Genomic DNA, 24,098 nt, shown 5'->3' on the forward strand with positions numbered 1-24,098 from the left:
TATTCAGAACACCACACTCACTTCCTGACTTTTTGCAATGATGCATGAATCATTCAAAAACAAAATGCACACAGAGGAAGAGGTTTGATAGAGCAAATGGCCAACCCATACTAAATTGAAGTTGTGGGAGTTTTGCATTGGAGATGTTGTTGTCCTTGAGTGCAAGAGTGATAAATGATTCTTGAAATGTTAGAATGACATTACGCTTACACGAGAATGAATGACGGATTTTCTGTAAAGTAAACTGCCAAGAACAGATATTTACTTTACAGGATCTAAAATCTAAACAGATAAAGCAAGAAATAATCAAGATCAGGTACCCTATGAGTTTTTAAAAAAAAAAGAGAAACAGAGTTGATCTGCAGTACAAAAAAGGGCTTGAGAAACTTAGCTGGTCACTCAGCATCCATGGAAAGCACAAGGCAGTCAGCATTTTGGGCCTGAGTCCTTCAGGAATGTTGAAAGCCATTCAACAAAACTTGCTTTGCATTTTTAATTCTTTAATGCCATTCAGTTATACTAAGGAATAGATGCATATTAAACTTGCAATAAACTTAAGAAAGGCACTTGTTCTAAATCACAGCTATTTACGCTGATTATAAACTACTTAGTTTTAATAATTGATGAGGAGTTAGTGACTTATCTTGGGTATGGTGATTCCAGAAAAAAGCTGGTCAGATTGGTGTAAGGACAGCATGACATCAATTATAAATGCAAAATATGGATTGGTTGAGTAGAATTTTTTTACACCAATTATACCTTGACCCACAAAAGTTACACAGATCAAAAGCAGAAATTTCACGTGTTTCAAATGTGGGAGTGAGACAGGAACTTTTTACATCCCATGTGGTCGTGCGTGAAAGTGAGGCCATTTTGGCAAGAAATTGCAGAAAAAATTAAGCAGGATATGAGGAGCAGCCTTCACGAGTGACCCGGAGGTATATCTATTTGATAATTTCATGGAAACAAATATCAAATCTCATTTATAGAAATAGGACTGGCAGCCACAAAAAGAAAGTACAGGTACACAATCCTTTATCTGGATGTCTAAAATCCGTAAAGCTCCAAAAACCGGCATTTTTTTCCTGGTGTTGGTGGGCAAGGGGGAGAGAGACACCAGCGCGACTCGGGTGGGCAAGGGGGAGAGAGACGCCAGCGCGACTTGGGTGGGCAAGGGGGAGAGAGACGCCAGCGCGACTCGGGTGGGCAAGGGGGAGAGAGACGCCAGTGCGACTCGGGTGGGCAAGGGGGAGAGAGACACCAGCGCGACTCGGGTGGGCAAGGGGGAGAGAGACACCAGTGCGACTCGGGTGGGCAAGGGGGAGAGGGACGCCAGTGCGACTGGAAGGGGGTGGATACGGCAGCAGAATTCGCATGGGCTTAAATCTGGGGCAACTGGCTTTTGTTCTGAAATCAGGAAAAATCTGAAATTCAGAACACACGGTACCCCCAAGGGTTCCAGATAAAGGATTGTGTACCTGTATTGTGATCATTTGGAAGTCCAAGTCCCCTCTACTAGCACGATGGACTGCAGAAATGAACAGCTGTAGAATACCTATGGAAAAAATCACATACAACTTAAAGAATAAATATGATACTTTTGTAAAGGAAGCGAGGGACTGTTGTTTTTGTTTGTGAGAAAAAGTTTAATATATTGTATATTTCAATTTTTATTATTATTGATTTTTATTATTGATTTTTTTTTCAAAAATAAACAATATTCACAAATAAGTTAGTGACTTGTTGGTTAAAATGTGGGTTTAGCTGCAGTTCCCATAATAATTTTTAAGAAAATATGCCATTGCATGTATGCCATTTTATTTATTCAATGCTACAAGGAATTTGTTTTAAATGAGTTAACTTTTTAGTAGTTTATTCTTTCTCATATTTAATTAGATCTGATTTCTACTATAGATATATCTGTTATGATTTCTAATGCAGATATGGCTGTTACGTTGAAGGAACAGGTTCAGTGTTGAAGACTGCATCAGATGTGGAGGTATTTTAATTATTTAAATTCCTAAACCTGGAATGATGTTTTTTTTTAATTATGAAAGGAATTGTTTATGTTCAACCTTCTTGAGATACTAGAGGTATCTTCTGTATTGGGATACTCAATATTCATTGATGGAATTTTTGACAAAAATTAGAGATTATTTTAGTGAAAGACAAAACCGATCAACAAGCAGGGTACAGATGACGTCAGTAGAAACATCACAGTAAAGGGATAGCAGCAAAAAAGACATGTGACACCATTACTAATCCAGAAATGCATCATCATAACCTGGACAGAACCAATCACATGAACACTAAGATCTTTGGATGTTCAGCAACAATTATTACAAGTGATAGAAATATTGAAAGAAAGAGGCAGACTGCAAAATATCGATAGAAAATATTTGCAATGCACAAATAAAACCAAGCTAATGAAACAAACTACCTATCTTTGAATGGAGACACAAAGGTCTGGTCATGAAATGATAGATACATGAGGAAAACAATCTGCAGGCTAGTAGTGGAACACTCTGAAAGAATTATTTTGCATTAAGTACACAGCATGCTTGCAGTGCATCTCTCAATCTGATCAGAAGTAACTTCCTTGAATGTGTGTGAGGACACTCCCATCCAAAGAGCCATGTTTCATCTGTATCAAAACAGGTTTAGGAGAACAGCCAGCTTCATTGATAATCCAGTTAGCTCCCTTGAAAAGGACTTTGTCACCCCAGTAAGCTAAATAGAGTTAAACTTTGAAAATCCAACAATTTGGATATCACAATGGTTTGGCATTTGTCTTGTGTGTGCTCCATGTTCTTTTTCACACGCTCGGGGCTTCCTTTCACATACTAGGATACTGATTCCCATTTTCTGTTGCACACATTCCTATGTTTCCTTTCACACATCAAGGGCTTGGTTTAAGTTTTTCCCCCTTAAACTCCTGAAGGCTTTTGTTCTTGCATTCCTCTGAAACTCACGTGGTTCTGTTCCCCATGCTTCTTTGAAACTTTAGTCAATTCATTAGTATGCTAATGGAAATAATGTCCAATATCTCAGAAAACCTGGTAGCCCACCATCACTGAAGTTAATTTTCTGAGTTCATCTTATTAGATGGCAAATCTTATTAGATGGCAATGTGTTGGGGTACACATGTCTTGAACATTTCAGTAGATTCACAATTCTGCCAGGTCATGAAATAATAATCTTGCTTTCTTTTCATGAATAGTCATGAAACATCAAATTGGTTCCTGATTAGTAAGAGTGTCAAAGAAAATGGGGAGAAGGCAGGAGAATGGGGCTGAGGAAGTATACATCAGTCATGATTTGAATGGTGATATACACTTAATGGGCAGAATAGCCCAATTCTGGTCCTATGTTTTTTGGTCTTCAACTCCGGGAACATGCCTTTGATTTTGATCTTCTGGCTGCATCTTAACCATTGTAATATTTCACTTTGTTAGAAGATGACTTTCATTTGCAACCGATACTGGTGCACATCAAATCCTCAATTGTGTGATTGGTTAAGTAGGCCAATAAGCTGTTGAATTTTTTCCATAAATTCTTGGTATAATGGCCTTTCTAACAGCAGTCTATTTTAGCATAGCTGCCAAAATAGTGATCTAGCATACAGTAATCATTCTTGATACGTATATGCTCAGGACTTCAGTTGCTGTGAGTTGCTGTTATCATTGTAATTCTTTTTCCTCGGTCCCCCATCATTAAAGATCATTCCTGAAAAAAAACAGTAAAAAGGAGACACGTATCACAAAGTGTCAGTTGTGCTCAGGCAAAAATCTCATTCTTTCATTGTCTTTCTTATCAAGATCCTGTTTCAAAGAAGATTCTGCTCCCACTGTCCTAAGAGCATTATTTGTCATTAGAACTGAATGCAAAAAATCTCACCTCTGTCTTTCATTGATGAGCTCTTTATGTTAACATCATAACTCCCAATTCTAGTGTCTCCTTCATGAGGATGTATCCACCCTATTAAGGTATTCCTGGGACTTCCATGTGTGACAGAGTAAAGAGAGAGGGAGAGAGATAGAGAGACACACATACAGAGATCACTTGACAGTGTTACAGCCAGCAGAAGAAGCTGGGACTGGAACAGGACAAGCTGGCAAGCCTGTTTGGAAGACTGCCGGGTCAAAGCCCTTGTGGTTCATGCAAGAGGAGAGGACTGGCTGTCTAATGTTTCACTTGGAATAATAGAAACAAAAAGGAACTCTGTGGTGACCTGAAAAAAAGAGGTTATTATCTGGAGAACCCTGACAGGGCAAGTTTCGTCAGCAGGACTGGAATGGCTGATGGAAGTATATCAGTTGTGGATGTCCTGGACAACAAATTTCTCTGAAAACTGACAAGAACCTTCCTGAGCAGTAATAATTTATCTTTCAAGCACCAAAGCCTGGTGAACTTTATAAATGTTGAATTCTGTGCACAGTGTAAGAATTACCTGCAACCACTGAACTTGGAGGAATGAGAAGGGAGATTGGACTGTGAACCAAATAACTTTTCTGAACTTACATACACATTACATACACGTGCACTTAGAATTAGAAGGGGGTTAATTTAGGTTAAGTAAGTCAATAGTGGTCATTTAAAGTGTGATTCTATTTTCATGTTTAAAGATAATTAAAAGCAACTTTTGTTTAAGTAACCATTTGTCTTGGTGAATATCTATTGCTGCTGGGTTTTGAGGTCCTCTGGGCTTGTAACACATGCTTGCCCTGAAAGAGTACAATACAATTTTTAAAATTATCTTCAGTCTTGATTGTTAATACAATTGTATTTTATTATTGCAAAAACTTGATCAATTTGCAGGTTTTCTTTTGTGAATAATTTTCTGGAAAATCAGAAATTTTAGTGTGAAAACATGGGAAATCCCTTGGAAAATTTGTGAAATGAAAAATACATGTAAACATTTTTCTAATCTCTACCCACTCTCAAGTTCCATGAGTTAAATTTACACATGCAGTAAAATGTGCTTCAGTAATATTTTATGTAAATTTTAATGTTTGTTTTTCATTTTATTCTCAAGTTTTTATTTCAATATTTACTTGTCCTGTTTTTTGTTTTAATAGCTTGTCTTAGTATTCCAGTCATTTGAGACATTGTCAGAGGATGAAAAGTTGACCCAACTGGCAAAATTGAAACTACGATATTTCACTCCTAGAGAAATAGCCAATCTCCATGGATTTCCTTTAAAATTTGGTATGTATAAATATTTCTGATTTGGTGCAGCGTGAAGCTAAAAATGTTTGTTTATTATAATCTGTGCATTATGCCTGTCAGAGGGAAAACCATGAAAGCAAACATCTCCCTGTTTTGCTGCTGTTGGGAAGCTAGTTACTGAAGTTCCTGAAGGTTTGAATTATCTTCACTCTTTGTGTAATGGGAAATTTAGCCTCCACATGCCTCCTCACAGGAAGGAAACTGTATTGATCAATGGAATTAGAACGTAGAGAGTTCTAGATATTTGGCTACCTTTATTTGCTGCTTGATCCAAGATATTATTGCACTGTTATGCAAGAATATTTTGATTTGTTGTTAGATGCTGCACAGGTACATGGAATGGACTCTTAGGAGTCCATCTGCTCTGTGGTCTTGGAGAAACACTACCTCATCTTTACTGTGCAATGCATGGTATGAACAACATATAAAGGTGACTTGACTGACTGAGGTACATTAGTGTTCGCTTCTGCTGACGCTCCTGCTTAACTACATTATTTTTTTGTTTGTTTCTCAAGTTTCCAATACCAAGAAATCTCACCTCATTAATTAACAAAAATCTGAACTGGTCCTTTCTCATGACCTCAGACTTCAAAATTCAAACTGAGAAAACTATTAAATAAATACTGTAATATGAATGCAAATACAATTTAGTTGCCCTGCACGGGTGTAATAGTGTTTGATTCTCAGTATCTGTGAGCTGCACTAACTTTATAACGGATTTGAATGGACACAGTTTAATAAAATAAATCTGCTTCTTTTGTTCTCCACAATGGAGAATGCATAAAGCCAATGAAGCACCTGACAGTTTCCCGTGGATGCAAATATAAAGTACCAACAGTTCATAGAGCAATCATAGCAGCAATCTGATAGTAGAATGCGCTCCTTTCAGCAAGCTCATTAAATTAATAACCGAACATCATGAGTACAAAATAGTACTCAAAATAAAATTGATTCATGCAAGAAGAGAGAAGATTTTCTTGGAAACTGTTTCTTCCAATTTCCAAACTGTCTCCAATTTTTATGTGAGTTGTCATTAAAAAAAATACTAACTGACTGCAAGTGGTTGAATGTTTTCATTTTAATCTGTGGAACTTGTGTTTGAGTCCAAACTGCCCGACAAAATGAAAGAATCGTAAAGCATTCACAAAGCATGTAATTTATTGTTTGGTGTTCTCAGGAGTTGCATAGAAGCAATTTCCTCTTCAACATCATAAATTAATTCAGAATATGGTTGCTTAAGGAAATTTCAGTAACTTTCCAAAGAATTGTTCATTGTTTATAAACTTATTATGGTTATAACCTAGTATTTATAGTTATTAATGATTATGGTTGGTTTTGACTTTATTTTGGGACTGACTGAAAACCAATAAATGAACTGATAAATTTTCTTCACCAGTTGAAAAATTTTAAGAGTATTCCCCATATTCACAAGAAGAAATTGGAATGGCTGATCATACTATCTGAATTATTTTTCATTTGCATAGTGTTACAATAATCCAAATGGAAGAATTAATTTGTAGTCATTAATATTTTTTGTTTGTTACGAGCCCAAAGGACCCCAAAACCCAGCAGCAATAGATATTCACTAAGTCATGTGATTACTTAAACAAAAGTTGGTTTTAATTATCTTTAAACATGAAAACCGAATCAAACTTTAACTTATCACTATTAACTTAACCTAATTATGGAGGAGTCACGTGATGGAGTAGTGGCCGGTCGGGAAAACCAGCCCTTTCCACGAAAATAGAAAAAAAAAGTTAGGAAAAAGCAAAGCATAACAGAAATAGAATACAAGAAATAGAAGACAAAGACACAGAGAAGAGAAAGAAGATGGCTTCCAAGAAGGAGAAAGTAAGAACAGCGGGGAAAAATAAGTAAAAAAAGTCGCTGGAGAAGAAGGAAAAAGGCCTTATCTGCAGGAAGGAACAAGATGCTGTGGTGACGAGAAGCGCCCGACCCTCGAGGTCAGTACCTGCCCTACAGAGTCGCGACCCACCAGCTCTCAGAGACAAACAAAAGTGCGCAGTGTGCAATCTGAGGAGAAAGAGGACACTGGCGGGAGAGGGGCTCAGCAGAGGAGTGGGCTGTCACAGACTGGGCAGCTGAAAGACTCCCGACACCAGGGGTCTCAGCTGGAGGATAAGGAAGACAGCAGAAGAGGGTGTGATGAAACAGACGTGGAAGACAGATGGAGGGAAGATCGACAAGAAGACCAACTTTAAGAAGCACAACGGACAAGCAGCCCAAGAAGGGAGGAACAGCATCAAGAGGCCCAGCAAGAAGAAGTCCGACAAAGAGATACAAGCAGCTCCTCAGGAAAAAAACAGAAGAGACACAGACACACAGAAGAGAAGAAGAAGACCAAGATCTTCAGAAAAATAGAAGGTAAAACTGATGGACAAAGAGAAATAAAAGGTAAAACTGTTGAACAGAATATAGATAAAGTCTTTTTTGAAGAACAAATGAGATCATTAAAAGAATGGTTGTCATTAGAGTTTAATGCAATTAAAAGGAAAATGAAAAGAACAGAAGATAAAATGCAAAGGTTGGAACTGGTAATGACAGAAATGGGGAAAAGAGTAAAGAGTGGAAGAGCAGGAAACAACTGTAGAAATGGAAGTGAATGACTTAAGAGAAAAATTGGAAGAAAGTGACAAAAAAATTAGAGACACAAGAGTTGTTATCTCAGAAAATTGATATGTTGGAAAATTATAGTAGGCGAAACAACATAAAAATAATGGGCCTGAAGGAGGGTGAAGAAGGCACAGGCATGAAGGAATTTATAAAAGGATGGATCCTGAAGGTTCTGGGAATGACAGAAATGCAGGAAGAAATGGAAATAGAAAGGGCACACAGAGCACTAGCTCCGAAACCACAGATACATCAAAAAACAAGATCCATCTTCGTAAAATTTTTGAGCTAAACGACAAGAGAAAATATATTGGAACTGGCAAGGAATAAAGTTAGAGAAGATAATAAACCATTGGAATACAAAGGTTAAAAAATATTTTTTTACCCAGACATAAGTTTTGAACTCTTAAAGAGGAGGAAGGAATTTAATACAGCAAAATCAACTTTATGGAAAAAAGGTTACAAATTCATATTAAGACATCCAGCTATGCTTAAAATGTTTATACCCGGGGAGCAAAACAGACTGTACTCGGATCCAGAGAAAGCTCAAGGATTCACAGAACGTTTGCAGGACAGGAGAAGAGATGTAACAAGTATGAAGAACAGTGATAAAGTATATATAAAGATGTAAAAACAATGAATATGTAAAGAACCAAAGGAGGAAAAGAAAAGGGAAGGAAGGGAGTAAGGAGGAAAAAAAGAAGAGAGAGAGCTTTATGTGTTTATAAAATAAAAAGTGTTTTCTGGAGAGGGCTGGGTGGAGGGGGAATAACCATCACTGAAAAATCAGTTGACGCTGCGAACAAGATCGCAACCCAAATGAAAAGGGAAGTTGTGGTTGCCCGGCAAGGGGTATGGGGCAACTCAGAGGTGGGGGGGGAACTTTTGGGGTTAAGATATTAGTGGACGTGGGATCTGCGGGGGTACTTTATGTTTTAAATGTTTTGTCGTATATTAAGTGTAATAAGAGAAAACTAAGAGATGAAAAGGGGGATGGAGGTGGCAAAAAAGTGCAAAAGAGATGTATGCCAGATATAAGATGGCCATGTTGAACTATATGACTATAAACATTAATGGAATACATAACCAAATTAAAAGGAAGAGGCTACTACATTTATTTAAGAAGGAAACAAAAATGGATATAGCATTTGTGTAGGAAACTCTTCTAATTGAAGCTGAACATAAACTAAAGAGAGTCTGGGTAGGACATGTAATGGCAGCATCCTATAATTCAAAAGCTAGAGATGTAGCCATACTAGTTAACAAAAATGTACCAATCAAAATAGAGGAGGAAATAATAGATCCAGCAGGGAGGTATGTAATGATAAAGTGTCAGATATACTCAGAATTTTGGATTTGCTCAAATATATATGCACCTAACGAGGAGGATCAAAAATTTATGCAGAATATTTTTTTGAAGATTGCAGACAAACAAGGAAATATATTGATAGGAAGGGATTTTAACCTTAATTTGGATCCAGTGTTGGATAAAACTGGACAAAAGATAAGCAAAAAGAATAAAGTAGCCAAATTTATGGTTAAATCAATGCAGGAAATGAAACTTATGGATATATGGAGGAGGCAACACCCAAAAGAGAAGGAATATTCATATTATTCGAGTAGGCATAAAACATACTCAAGGATTGATATGTTTTTGTTGTCAGCCCATATTCAAGGGAGAGTTAGGAAAACTGAGTATAAAGCTAGACTACTATCAGATCACTCACCCTTGTTATTAGCAATAGAACTGGAGGATATCCCACCAAGAACATATAGATGGAGGTTAAACTCCATGCTACTTAAAAGACAGGAATTTAGGGAGTTTATTGAACACCAAATTAAAACATATTTTGAAATAAACAGGATCAGTGAAAGACAAATTTATATTACGGGATGCAATGAAAGCCTTCATTAGAGAGCAGATAATAAGTTATGTGACTAAGATGAAAAAGGATTACAATCGGGAAATTCTTCTTTTTTCTTTTGCTTGGCTTCGCGGACGAAAATTTATGGAGGGGTATGTCCACGTCTGCTGCAGGCTCGTTGGTGACTGACAAGTCCAATGCGGGACAGGCAGGCATGGTTGCAACGGTTGCAAGGGAAAATTGGTTGGTTGGGGTTGGGTGTTGGGTTTTTCCTCCTTTGTCTTTTGTCAGTGAGATGGGCTCTGTGGTCTTCTTAAAAGGAGGTTGCTGCCTGCCGAACTGTGAGGCGCCAAGATGCACGGTTGGAGGTGATATCAGCCCACTGGTGGTGGCCAATGTGGCAGGCACCAAGAGATTTCTTTAAGCAGTCCTTGTACCTCTTCTTTGGTGCACCTCTGTCTCGGTGGCCAGTGGAGAGCTCGCCATATAACACGATCTTGGGAAGGCAATAGTCCTCCATTCTGGAGACAATAGAGCAGTGGGAAAGGGAGATAGTAAGTACAGAAAAGGAATTAGTAAAAAGGGATGATATAACGAAAAGGAGAGAACTGGCGGACAAAAAAATTAAATACGAAACATTACAAACATACAAGGTGGAGAAAAACATAATGAAAACAAAGCAAAAGTATTATGAATTGGGAGAAAAAACACATAAAATATTAGCCTGGCAACTTAAAACAGAACAACCTAAAAGAATAATACTGGCATCAAGGAAAAAAAGGACAAACAAATTACATATAATCCAACAGAGATTAATGAAAATTTTAAGGAATTTTATGAACAATTGTATCAAACTGAGAACAAGGGGAAAGATGATTAAATAGAGAAATTATTAGCTAAAATTGAACTGCCGGAATTGCAAGAAAAGAATAAAAAAAACTAATAAAACCATTTGAAATAGAGGAAGTACAGAATATATTAAAAAAAGATACCAAACAATAAAACACCAAGAGAGGATGGATTTCCAGTAGAATTTTATAAAACATTTAAAGAGTTATTAACTCCTCTTCTCCTGGAAGTAATGAACCAGATAGAAGAAACACAAAACTTGCCAGATTCATGTAAAACAGCAATAATTACAGTGATACCAAACACTGGGAAGGATCCACTGATATCAGCATCATATAGACCAATATATCTTAACTCAAGACTATAAGATGATAGTGAAATTATTAGCAAACAGATTGGCCGATTGTTTACCTAAAATAGTAAAACAAGATCAAACTGAATTTATTAAGAAAAGACGAACAGTGGACAATATCTGCAAACTTATTAATCTAATTCACGCAGTTCAAGGAAATAAGAAACCAACAGTGGCTGTTGTTCTAGATGCAGAAAAAGCCTTTGACAGATTAGAGTGGAATTACTTATTTAATGTATTACAGAAATTCAATCTACCAGAAAAATATATAAATTGGATTAAAGCATTGTATAATGGACCGTTGGCGAAGGTAACAGTAAATGGATATGTATCCAGTCACTTTAAATAAAGTAGGTCAACTAGACAGGGATGTCCACTATCCCCCTCATTGTTCGTCTTAGCAATAGAACCTTTGGCTGAATTGATAAGAATAGAAAATAAAATAAAAGGGATAAAAATAAAGGAGGAAGAGTATAAAATCAGCTTATTTGCAGATGATATCATAGTATACCTAACAGAACCAGAGGTATCAGTAAAAGAATTATGTAAGAAATTGAAGGAATATGGAGAAATATCGGGGTACAAGATCAATGCAAATAAAAGTGAAGTGATGCCAATGAATAACGCAGACTATACAGAATTTAAAAAAGAATCACCATTTAAATGGCAAGCACAAGCAATCCGATACTGAGGAATCCGGTTAGATAATAACTTAAGCCACTTGTACAAACTAAATTATCAGCCACTAATAAAGAAATTGCAGGAAGACTTAGATCATGGAAAGAATTACCGCTAACATGATAGGGAGGACAAACTGCATTAAAATGAACGTGTTCCCAAGGATGCAATACTTATTTCAAACATTACCAATTCTCTTAACAGAAAAATTCTTTAAGGAACTAAAGGGAATAATAAGGAAATTGTTGTGGAAAGGGAGGAATCCAAGGGTAGCATTAGATAAATTAACAGAGAGGTATAATCAGGGTGGTTTACGGTTACCAAATTTTAGAAATTATTATATAGCCGCACAATTAAGATATTTATCAGATTGTTTACCAGACAAGGGAAAAAGCAGACTGGACTAAGATAGAACTAGATAAAATAGGGGAAAAGGTACCGGAACATATACTTTATAAGTAGGATGAAAAGCTGGTGCAATATTTAAAAACTCACCAGTCCTGCATCATTTACTTAATACATGGAAGAAGATCCACTTAGAAAGGAAAAAAATGAATTATAAAATACCAAAATTACTATTGATGCAAAATCCACTAATCCCTTTTACAATAGACAACCTTTCCTTTAGAGCACACATGTCAAACTCAGGCCCGTGGGCCAAATTTGGCCCGTGATATAATTATATTTGGCCCTCAAGATCATATCAAATATGTATTAGAGCTGGCCCGCTGGCCGCCGCGCCAGTATAGTGCATGCACAGCTAATACTACAAATCCCAGAATGCTTTGCAAATATGTTGGCGCCGGCCCGTCAGCCCGCTAATCGCCCCCAACTCCTCTCTTTCCTTTCATTAACATCTGCGACCTGTCGCCTAACTCGCATGTAATAAACCCCTTACGAAAAATGGCCAAACGAAAGACAGAAAACAGGACCTTTCAAGACAGGTGGGAGGCAAACTCTGACCCCAGAGTTTGATGAACTTGCATCTAAGAAGAGATGTCAAGTATCTGGTTTAGACCCAGGTGCATCAGAGTAAATCACAGTGTAGCAAGCTAAGCTTGGATTAATATTTTCTTTGGTTAACTTTGGACTGTTCATAGTTGAAAGATTGGATTTTCATTGAAGCAAGTTATTATTTTTTTCACTTATTGGCTTGTGAAAAAAAAACATTTAAAAGGAGCTTAAAGGCTATAGAGAAATATTATTTATTGAATATTTTATTTCTCATTTGTTAATGCTTCTTCTGAAAAGAGTTTAACCAAAACTATTATTAAACATTTATTTTAATAAGAAAAAGTTTAACATTACATATGTTGAAAGAAGAGAAAACATGCAGATGTTGTTGAAAATTTTCAATAAATATGTAGTTTGGCCCATGACTAGGTCCAAGTTTTTAATTTTGGCCCTCTGTGAATTTGAGTTTGACACCCCTGCTTTCGAGAATGGGAGAGAAAAGGAATCAAAAGAATAGAAAACTTTTTTTGGGAAATAATTTATTAACATTTGAACAGTTGAAGTACAAATATGGAATAACTCATGGTACAATATTTGCATATCATCAACTGAAAGCTTATTTAAAGGATAAATTGGGAAACACTCTGAGATTACTTGAAGGAAGCAGCTTTGAATACATGATTACAGACACAATGATAATCAAAAGATTTATAACCAACATATACATTAAGCTGCAAGAATAGGAAAATGATGAAATAAACTATTAACCTAAGCAGAAGTGGGGAAAGGATCTAAACATAAAGATAAAAAATGAAGTATGAGAAAAGTTATGTTCTGGAACTATGAACTATGAACTATGACACAAGGTTACGCATGATACAGTATAATTGGTTACACAGGGTATATATTACTCCTCAATTAAAAAAATGGGATTCAACATTATCAGATAGATGTTTTTGCTGTAAGAAGGAAATGGGAACAACATTACATGCAACTTGGGTATGTACGAAAGTAAATACATTTTGGGAAGAATTAAATTAGATACTAAATAAAATTACAAAAAAATAACATACCACAAAGACAGAGCTATTTCTTTTAAGTAACATAAGAAGTAGAGAATTTGGCCTCAAATTGGACAAAGTACCAAAAAAATTCATTGTGTTAGCCTTAGTGTGAGCAAAAAAATGTATAATGTCAACTTGGAAAATGGAAGAGAGCATGAGTATACAGCAATGGGTACATGGAAATTAAATGTATTCCACTGGAAAAAATAACATATAATTAAAAAAATAAAGTCACAATATTTGAACAAATTTGGGAACCATACATGGAACATATCAGAGAGAGCTTGCCTATGACCTCCATTCCCTAAAATGAGAATGAAAATGATAAGACAAAACTACTAGATTCAGTATGTAATAAATAGATGATGCATTTTTCTTGTTTATTTTACTTTGTGCAAAAATATTATTTTATAGTTTTATTCTATTGTATATGTTGAATGTTTATGGGTATTGGAGGGGGGTGGGAAGGGGGAGAAAAGACCACTGTGTAAATTTAATGAGATACGTTTGTACATATTTTGGTTGATATGGTTCACAGTGTGAAAAATAAAAAATTATATTAAAAAAAACTAGCCTAATTTAACCCCTTTCTAATTCTAAGTGCACGTGTATGTAGTGTGTGTGTAAATTTATAAGTTCTTTGGTTCACAGTTTCTTTCCTCACTTCTCATTCCTCCAAGTTCACTGGTGCACAGAATTTAACATGTATAATGTTCTCCAGGCTTTGGTGCTCGAAAGATAAATGTTTACCGCTCAGGTTTGCAGAGAGAGATGTGTTGTTCCAGGATTTCCACAACTGAGGTACCACCATTAGTTACCTCAATGTCTTGCTTTTTTAAAATTTTTATTTTTCACACTATGAACCATACTGACCAAAATACACATAAGCATTTCCCTCTTGAATATACACAGTGTTATTTTCTCCCCTTTCCCCTCCTCTCTTCCCTCCCTCCTTCACCCACCCCCCCCCCACTCAATGTTCAACATATATGATATATTAAACCCATTAAACAATGTTATCACACAATGAAAATAAACAAGAAAATTGTGTCTTCTACTTTTACATACTGGGTCAGTTCATTTCGTCGTCTTCTCATTCTGTCATTTTAGGTGGTGGAGGTCTGTGGTAGGACTTCTCTGTTGTGTTCCATGTACGGTTCCCAAATTTGTTCGAATACTATGATGTTATTTCTTAAATTGTATGTTATTTTTTCCAATGGAATACATTTATTCATTTCTATGTACCATTGCTGTATTCTCAGGCTATCTTCTGATTTCCAGGTTGACATAATACATTTTTTTGCTACAGCTAAGGCTATCATAATAAATCTTTTTTGTGCTCCATCCGAATTGACTCCAAGTTCTTTACTTCTTCTATGACTTAAAAGAAAGATCTCTGGATTTTTTGGTATGTTGCTTTTTATGATTTTATTTAATACCTGATTTAGATCTTCCCACAACTTTTCCACTTTCTCACATGCCCAAATTGCATGTACTGTTGTTCCCGTTTCCGCCTTACAGCAAAAACATCTATCTGATACTGTTGGGTCCCATTTATTTAACTTTTGGGGGGTGGTGTATAGCCTGTGTAACCAATTATATTGTATCATGTGTAACTTCGTGTTTATTGTATTTCTCATAGTTCCGGAGCATAGCTTTTCCCATGTTTCATTTTTTATCTATATGTTTAGATCTTGTTCCCACTTTTGTTTGGGTTTACAGGTTATTTCCTCATTCTCTTTTGCATTTTGATGTACATGTTTTTTATATATCTTTTAATTATCATTGTGTCTGTAATCACATACTCAAAATTGGTTTCCTTCTGGTAACCTCAGCCTGCTTACCAATTTGTCCTTCAAGTAGGTTTTTAGTTGGTGGTATGCAAACATTGTTCCATAAGTTATACCATATTTGCACTTCATTTGTTCAAAAAATAATAATTTATTTCCCGAAAAATTTTTTTCTATTCTTTTGATTCCTTTTCTCTCCCATTCTCTAAAGGAAAGGTTATCCATTGTGAAGGGGATTAGTTGATTTTGCGTCAATATTAATTTTGGTTGTTGAATTTTTTTTTCCTTTCTACGTGAATCTTCTTTCAAATGTTGAGCAGATGGTGCAGTAATGGTGAGTTCCCATGCTGCACCAGCTTTTCATCCCACTTATATAGTATATGCTCAGGCACCTTCTCCCCTGTTTTATCTAGCTCTAATTTGGTCCAACCTCGTTTTTCCCTTGTTTGATAAAAATCTGATAGATATCTTAATTGCGCTGCTCTATAATACTTAAAGTTCGGTAGCTATAAGCCCCCTTGTTTGTACCATTCTGTTAATTTATGTAGTGCTATCCTCAGTTTTCCCCCTTTCCATAAGAATTTCCTTCGTATTTTCTTTAGCCCCTTAAAGAATTTCTCTGTTAGGTGAATTGGTAATGATTGAAAAAGGTATTGTATCCTTGGGAAGATATTCATTTTAATGCAATTTACCCTTCCTATCAGTGTTGGTGGTAAATATTTTCAATGTTCTAAGTCGTCTTGTAATTTCTTCATTAATGGCTGATAATTTAATTTTTATAGATGACCTAGATTATTATCTAGTTGAAAACCTACGTGTAGGATTGCTTGTGTTTGCCATTTAAATGGTGATTCTTTCTTAAACTTTGTGAAATCCGCATTATTCATTGGCATCACTTCACTTTTATTTGCATTGATCTTGTACCCCGATATTTCTCCATATTCCTTCAATTTATCTCCCAAAGACATTCCCAAATATTCCATCACAGTTAGCAATGATGCTCCCCTTCAATTGCACTTGTCTCTTTCACATTCAGTACAATAGAGCAATGAGCTCTCTGAACCCTTCTCCATTAACAATGGCATGAAGCAAGGCTGTGTTCTCGCACCAACCCTCTTTTCAATCTTCTTCTGCATGATGCTGAAGAGCCATGAAAGACCTCAACAATGAAGACGCTGTTTACATCCGGTACCGCACGGATGGCAGTCTCTTCAATCTGAGGCGCCCGCAAGCTCACACCAAGACACAAGAGAAACTTGTCCGTGAACTACTCTTTGCAGACAATGCCGCTTTAGTTGCCCATTCAGAGCCAGCTTTTCAGTGCTTGACGTCCTGTTTTGCGGAAACTGCCAAAATGTTTGGCCTGGAAGTCAGCCTGAAGAAAACTGAGGTCCTCCATCAGCCAGCTCCCCACCATGACTACCAGCCCCCCCACATCTCCATCGGGCACACAAAACTCAAAACGGTCAACCAGTTTTCCTATCTCGGCTGCACCATTTCATCAGATGCAAGGATCAACAACGAGAAAGACAACAGACTCGCCAAGGCAAATAGTGCCTTTGGAAGACTACACAAAAGAGTCTGGAAAAACAACCAACTGAAAAATCTCACAAAGATAAGTGTATACAGAGCCGTTGTCATACCCACACTCCTGTTCAGCTCCGAATCATGGGTCCTCTACTGGCATCACCTACGGCTTCTAGAACGCTTCCACCAGCTTTGTCTCCGCTCCATCCTCAACATTGATTGGAGCACTTCATCCCTAACGTCGAAGTACTCGAGATGGCAGAGGTCGACAGCATCGAGTCCACGCTGCTGAAGATCCAGCTGCGCTGGGTGGGTCATGTCTCCAGAATGGAGGACCATCGCCTTCCCAAGATCGTGTTATATGGCGAGTTCTCCACTGGCCACCGTGACAGAGGTGCACCAAAGAAAAGGTACAAGGACTGCCTAAAGAAATCTCTTGGTGCCTGCCACATTGACCACCGTCAGTGGGCTGATATCGCCTCAAACCGTGCATCTTGGTGCCTCACAGTTCGGCGGGCAGCAACTTCCTTTGAAGAAGACCGCAGAGCCCACCTCACTGACAAAATGCAAAGGAGGAAAAACCCAACACCCAACCCCAACCAACCAATTTTCCCCTGCAACCGGTGCAACCGTGTCTGCCTGTCCCGCATCAGACTTGTCAGCCATAAACGAGCCTGCAGCTGACATGGACATTTACCCCCTCCATAAATCTTTGTCCGCGAAGCCAAGCCAAAGAGAAAAAACAATAGAAATTAAAGAAAACCTATAAATTCAATTGATGGTCATAAGAATATCTTGAGCATCATGAATGGCATACTGGCATAGTTGACATACTCTGTTAATTAACTGAATTTTTTCCAATTTATAAAAGCTCACTGTGATAGTGCAGACCTATCACCAATGTATATAGTTACAGTATCTCGAGTATGTAATGACTGTGCTTACAGCGATTGGCTGAGAGCTTAGCCACACCTACTGTCTGGGCCTTAAAGGGTTGTGTCCCTAGCCAGGTCGGATCATTCCGGACTGGTCGGCCACCTGTGAAGAGCTCCTGTCTTTTGCTAATAAAAGCCTTGGTTTGGATCAACAAGTCTTTGGTTCTTTCGACGAGTTCTACAATTTTATTAGCAAAAAGAATTTTTTTAAAAAGGGATGGAGCATCTGACTCGGCCAGAAAAACTTGACATCGACCCATAGTCAGCTACAGCCTTCAAAGCCTTTAACTTCTGGCTGATGAACTTTGAAAACTTCCTAAGGGTCATTGAGGTGAAGGAGGATAACCAGCGTCTAACAGCATTGCTGTCTATGGTGTCCTTGAGAGTCTACGAGAACATCCAGGATGAGACCATTTACACCGCAGCCATAAAGGTACGAAAGAACTGAACGATCAACCAACGAACAGAGTTCATGCCCGGCTCGTGCTTGCCTCGAGGAAGCAACAGCCCGGCGAGTCCAGCAGGGCATATTTACAAGTAGTAAAGGCGTTGGGAAAGAACTAACTGTGTGGACAAAACTGCTGCCGAGATCACAAACTATCTCGTCCGGGATGCCTATGTGGCCGGGCTCCGATCAAACGAAGTGAGGCTGTGCTTGCTTGAACAAGGGGTAGAAAAACTTGAGGACGTGGCCCGGATTGCAATCACAATGGAGGATGCAGCCTTAAAGTCAAACGATCTCTCCAGGGACTGGACCCCACGTTCTGATGTGAGTAGAGTGCCCTTCTACCCTACCACCCCCCGATATACTGACGGCCTGTCGGCTGCTGCTACACTGTCCCCTGCGAACCCAAAATGTTATTTCTGCGGGAGGAACAAGCACAGCAGGTCCCAGTGCCCAGCAAGAAAAGCCAGGTGCCAGAAGTACCTTAAAAACGGCCACTTTGCTGCAGTCGATAGGCCTAAAATGGCCGCCGGCAACACAGTGCCTCGTGTGAAGCCCAACCGCCACTATCCCATTCAAACTCTTCTTCCCCAGAGCTCTCATCCAGTGAGAGCAAGGGCTTCCCTGTACGGAGACGCCGAACCCAGAAGGGGCAGCCCACCCTCGCAACCATGACGTTGGCCCGCCTCTCGACCCCGTGCGGAACACTTGACCTGGCCTTGGTCCCGACTGTTGAACCCACTATTGCCACGGCTACGACCACCCCCGGGGCCGACGCTGCCGCTGCCCACGCCGCCGCCGGTGTAGCCACCGCGACCGACTGGGGTCCCGCCGCAGCCAACCGGGTACTCGCCCTAGTGTCCATCGCTGACGACCGCTGGGGCCCGACCACCGCGACCGACGACCTACCCACCGCTAACCACGAGCAGCAACCCCCACTACTTACTGTTCATCCGCCGACGCCACCACAACAGCACCTCCAGGAGTACCTCCAACCTGCTCCTCCAGTGCTGACTGCTTCTATGACATCATTCCGTTGCAATGCGATGACATCAACACGCGGAACTTCCCTGTCAACAGGATCAGAGGCTGCTTCTATAACTCTAAATCAGCAATGCTCTCATCCTCTCACTATTGCAATGGATCTGATTAAAGTGCATGGACACTACACCAACTGCTTATTTGACTCTGGGTCAACTGACAGTTTTATCCGGCCAGATCTGGCCCTCTGTTGCAGACTTGATATTATCCCCACTACCCAGAGGATCTCATTAGCGACGAGGTCGCTCTCGATCGGGATAAAGGGGTATTGCATCACCACACTGGAAGTACAGGGCGTAATTCTCACCCACTTCAAATTATTCATCCTTCCCCAATTGTGTGCCCCAGTGTTGCTGGGATTAGACTTTCAGTGTCAGTTTCAAACGGTGTCCCTACACTTTGGGGGACCCCACGCCCCCCTCTCGGTCTGCCATCGCCCCACCCCTGAAGCACCCGAGCAACCCACCCCCGTGCCCCAGGGCAACTCCTGCGGCCTTTCCACACTCCGGATTGCCCCGCCAGCACTCTTCGCAAACCTCACCCTAGGCTGGAAGCCTGTTGCCACCAAAAGTCGGCAATATAGTTACGAAAACAGGCAATTCATTAGGAGTGAGGTGTGTAGATTGCTGGATGAGGGCATCATCGAACCTAGTTCAAGTCCCTGGAGAGCCCAGGTGGTGCTTGTCAAGAATGGGGAAAAGCTACGGATGGTGGTCGACTATAGCCAGACCATTAACTGTTTCACGCTCCTGGATGCGTACCCCCTGCCACGCATCACGGTTGTGGTGAACCAGATCGCCCAATACCGCATATTCTCCACCATTGACCTACGTTCGGCCTACCACCAGCTCTCGATCCGCTGTGAGGACTGACCATTCACGGCCTTCGAAGCGAATGGGCGGCTGTATCAATTTCTCAGGGTACCATTCGGGGTCACGAATGGTGTCGTGGTCTTCCTACGGGAAATGGACCGGATGGTTGACCAGAACGGGCTAACCGCTACCTTCCCGTATCTGGACAATGTCACCATCTGCGGCAACCTAGACAAATTTCTTCAAACTGCCGGTCGGCTGAACCTGACCTACAATCTTGACAAGTGTGTCTTCCGGATCACACGACTCGCGATTCTAGATTGCGTGGTGGAGAACGGGATAGTCATGCCAGATCCTGACCGCATGCGTCGCCTAATGGACTTCCCCCCCCCCCCCCCTCCCCCACCCTCCCCCCCCATCCCCCCCATACCCAGAACGCGCTCAGACGCTGCCTGGGCTTTTTCTCATATTACGCCCAATGGGTTCCACACTATGCCAACAAGGCGCGTCCTCTTATCAAGACCACCTCCTTTCCCCTCGACCGAAGCCAGAGCGGCTTTCGATCGAATCAAATCTGACATCGCCGCTGCAACGCTGCATGCGATCGATGAGTCTGTCCTGTTTCAAGTCGAGAGCAATGCATCTTACTTCACCCTGGCAGCCACCTTGAACCAGGCCGGTCGGCCTTTAGCCTTCTTCTCCAGAACCCTCCAGGGTCCAGAGAGTAGACACTCCTCGGTCGAGAAGGAGGCCCAGGCCATAGTTGAAGCGGTGCGCCGTTGGAGACATTACCTCGCTGGGAGGCGCTTTACACTGTTGACTGATCAACGCGTGGTCTCCTTCATATTCAGCAACACCCAGTGAGGTAAGATAAAAAAACGGCAAAATCGCCAGATGGAGAATCGAACTCTCCACCTTTAACTATGACATCCTGTACCGGCCTGGTAAGCTCAATGACCCACCTGACGCGCTCTCCAGGGGGACGTGCGCAAGCGTACAGATGGACAGACTACAGAAACTCCATGAGGTGCTCTGTCATCCAGGGGTCAATAGGTTTGTCCACTTTGTGAAGGCGCGCAACCTACCCTACACAGTCGAGGAGATTCGCTCCATGACCCGAGCCTGTTCGGTGTGCGCTGAATGCAAGCCCCACTTCTTCTGTCCGGGGAACTCCCACGTTATCAAAGCCACCCGCCCCTTCGAGCATCTTAGCGTAGACTTTAAGGGGCCCCTACCATCAACCAACTGTAATAACTACATCCTTACGGCCATCGACGAGTACTCCCACTTCCCGTTCGCTGTGCCCTGCCCAGACACCACCGCCACCTCAGTGATACAGGCCCTTCATAGTATCTTCGCCATTTTCGGGTACCCCAATTCCATCCACAGTGATAGGCGGTCCTCATTCATGAGCGCAGAGCTGCAACAGTACCTTCTGGCGTGTGGTATCGCATCAAGCAGGACCACCGGCTATAACCCACACGGTAACGGCCAAGTCAAGAGGGAGAATGCCACCATCTGGAGAGCGGTTACACTGGCTCTCCGGTCTAAAGGTCTCCCCACCTCCCACTGGCAGGAGGTTCTCACTAGTGCCTTACACTCCATCCGCTCCCTCCTATGTACCGCAACAAATGCCACCCCCCCACGAAAGGATGTTCCTTTTCCCGAGGAAATCCGAATCAGGAACCACTGTACCGGCATGGCTCACCGTCTCTGGCCCCGTCCTTTTGCGACGCCACGTCCGGCACTCAAAGAACGACCCCTTGGTCGACCGAGTGACTCTACTCCAAGCGAACCCGCATTACGCCTACGTTGAGTTCCCAGACGGGCGGGAGGACACTGTTTCGGTGCAGGACCTAGCTCAGGACGCAGTAGGCCCAACACCCCCTCAACTCAACCTTCCCCAACTCTTTATTCCCCAGGCCCCGTGCTGGAACAGAATGACCAACAGCACCCCAACGACCCGGGCCACCCTGCCGACAACACAGCTGGGGATTTGAGCGAAGGAGCGGTCGCATCCGACGAGCCCGCTGGCGACACCACTCCAGCGACCCCAATCCCTGCAACACGACGGTCACGCCGGATGGACAGACCCCCTGACCGTTACAGTCCTTAACCTACCCCTTCCTTCCCTTCTCCCTCTTCAGCCGTTCCACCCCAGGGTCAGTTCTCCAAGAAAGGGTGAATGTGATAGTACAGACCTATCACCAATGTATATAGTTACAGTATCTAAAGTATGTAATGACTGTGCTTACAGCGATTGGCTGAGAGCTTAGCCACACCTACTGTCTGGGGCTTAAAGGTTTGTGTCCCTAGCCAGGTCGGATCATTCCGGACTGGTCGGCCACCTGTGAAGAGCTCCTGTCTTTTGCTAATAAAAGCCTTGGTTTGGATCAACAAGTCTTTGGTTCTTTCAACGAGCTCTACACTCACCATGTAGAAATTAAGTATCATTGAAAATGTAAGATCTGCTGGAGATAAGTGGTATAATGTATGCCTTAATGGAATACAGTATATCTGTTTTTATTTACAACACAATAATGTAACATTAAAAATTGATTAATGGAAGTTGATCAGCTTTCAGTGAAACTTTTCAATTATATAAGAGTAAATCATATTGGTGAGGGAAGTGCCAAAGAAACTTTATATGGTAATCAATAGTTGCAACTCCCACAATACAAAGTATAATCATGGGCTCACAGATTTGTCACATAATGTGGGATTCCATTATTATCTGGTTATCCTTACCAGACAGAGAATTGAACTTTTTTGAGCAAGAGTCCTTTTTGATATGTCATTGTCCATCAGATGTGTCTAATTTGGCCGCCTTACTGTTTCAGCCTTCATTCAGACTGTTTGGCCCTATTTTTATTGCACTCTCATTTAAACCCTCCCTTTTTGAAAACTCATATTGCAGCTGTCCTGGGTGTTCCTTGTTTTCTTTAATATCTGACGGTACATTGTGGTTTGATTATCTGTAAAATGTGTGTGTTCCTGATAATCCTAACTGAACCCGCTAGCCTAATTTAATGTTGACTATTAATAAGTGAATATACTGAAACTGAAATAACTGGTAAACCTACTCTTTTAATTTATGATGCAGGGCACACTGTAACCTTTGATATATGGATTAACAATATTGATATCATTTCTTATACAGTCATGTGTCGCTTAACATCTATAATACGTACTGTGAAATAGGACATTGCGATTTGGATGTGTGCAAAGAACATTTGGTATACTGTAGTGTACCTATACCAACTAAGTAGCCAAGATACATTGGCTGTATGTGTACAGTATCTGGCAAGATAATATATGGGTTAAGTAGGTTAATACTGTACAATACTGTATACATAGTCTAAGATGTAATTTCTATTTACCACAATTGGAGCTTGCAGGGCTAACAGTGTTGGGTGAGTTGGAGGTTGTTTCTGATACAGTTCTGTACTGTACAAGATACTAAACTTACACTAAACATTTTAATTTTTTTTCACTTTTTAAACTTTTATGTAAACGACTTCTTGGCCTATCTCACGCACGATTAAACGAAGAGAATCAGATTCATCCACATCACTGTTCTCAAGTTCCTTATAGTATTTCACTGGAAGAGTTTCAGGTCAAATAACCTCCATTGATGAACTGTAACCAATAATGATAAAATATCAGTAGTGGATTAACTACCCACCCTGGCCCTGGGCTGAGGTTTAGTAAGCCTGCCCTGACCTTGCTTTGCCACAGGCCTGGTCTACCTTTCCACCCCTGATGATCCTCACTCCCCAGCGAGGGCCTGGCCACCCAGGTGCCACTTGATACTGGCCTCTCATATGTAGCAGTACTGGCTACTGGTCAGACACCACCAGCCATGCATCCCTCCTGTTGTTTACGTATTACTTCAGGTGATAGGTTGGGCACCGGTATTTCAGAGC

General features: G+C 40.5%; 1 protein-coding gene and 1 long non-coding RNA gene across 9 annotated transcripts in view; one reads left to right on the top strand and one right to left on the bottom strand.

Moving 5' to 3' along the window:
* Positions 1–24,098, top strand: part of trdmt1 (tRNA aspartic acid methyltransferase 1) — a 98,576-nt gene that overhangs the window by 62,180 nt on the left and 12,298 nt on the right. For 6 of the 8 annotated variants that reach the window (XM_069914254.1, XM_069914256.1, XM_069914260.1 and 3 more), the window contains 3 exons: positions 1,942–1,999; positions 5,079–5,208; positions 22,095–22,633. In XM_069914254.1, coding sequence (XP_069770355.1) covers positions 1,942–1,999; positions 5,079–5,208; positions 22,095–22,288 — 382 coding nt within the window. In that variant the 3' untranslated portion in view covers positions 22,289–22,633. The remainder of the gene's footprint in view (positions 1–1,941; positions 2,000–5,078; positions 5,209–22,094; positions 22,634–24,098) is intronic. The other 2 variants (XM_069914255.1, XM_069914261.1) reach the window with 1 other exon arrangement.
* On the bottom strand, positions 1,783–22,348 carry LOC138751672 (uncharacterized). Its single transcript, XR_011350115.1, has 3 exons — positions 22,294–22,348; positions 19,266–19,389; positions 1,783–3,726 (listed from the first exon to the last, which is right to left on the bottom strand). It is a non-coding gene; the product is annotated as an uncharacterized lncRNA (long non-coding RNA).

The sequence above is a fragment of the Narcine bancroftii genome, chromosome 1 (genome assembly GCF_036971445.1).
Source record: "Narcine bancroftii isolate sNarBan1 chromosome 1, sNarBan1.hap1, whole genome shotgun sequence".
In the NCBI taxonomy this organism is placed as follows: Eukaryota; Metazoa; Chordata; class Chondrichthyes; order Torpediniformes; family Narcinidae; genus Narcine; species Narcine bancroftii.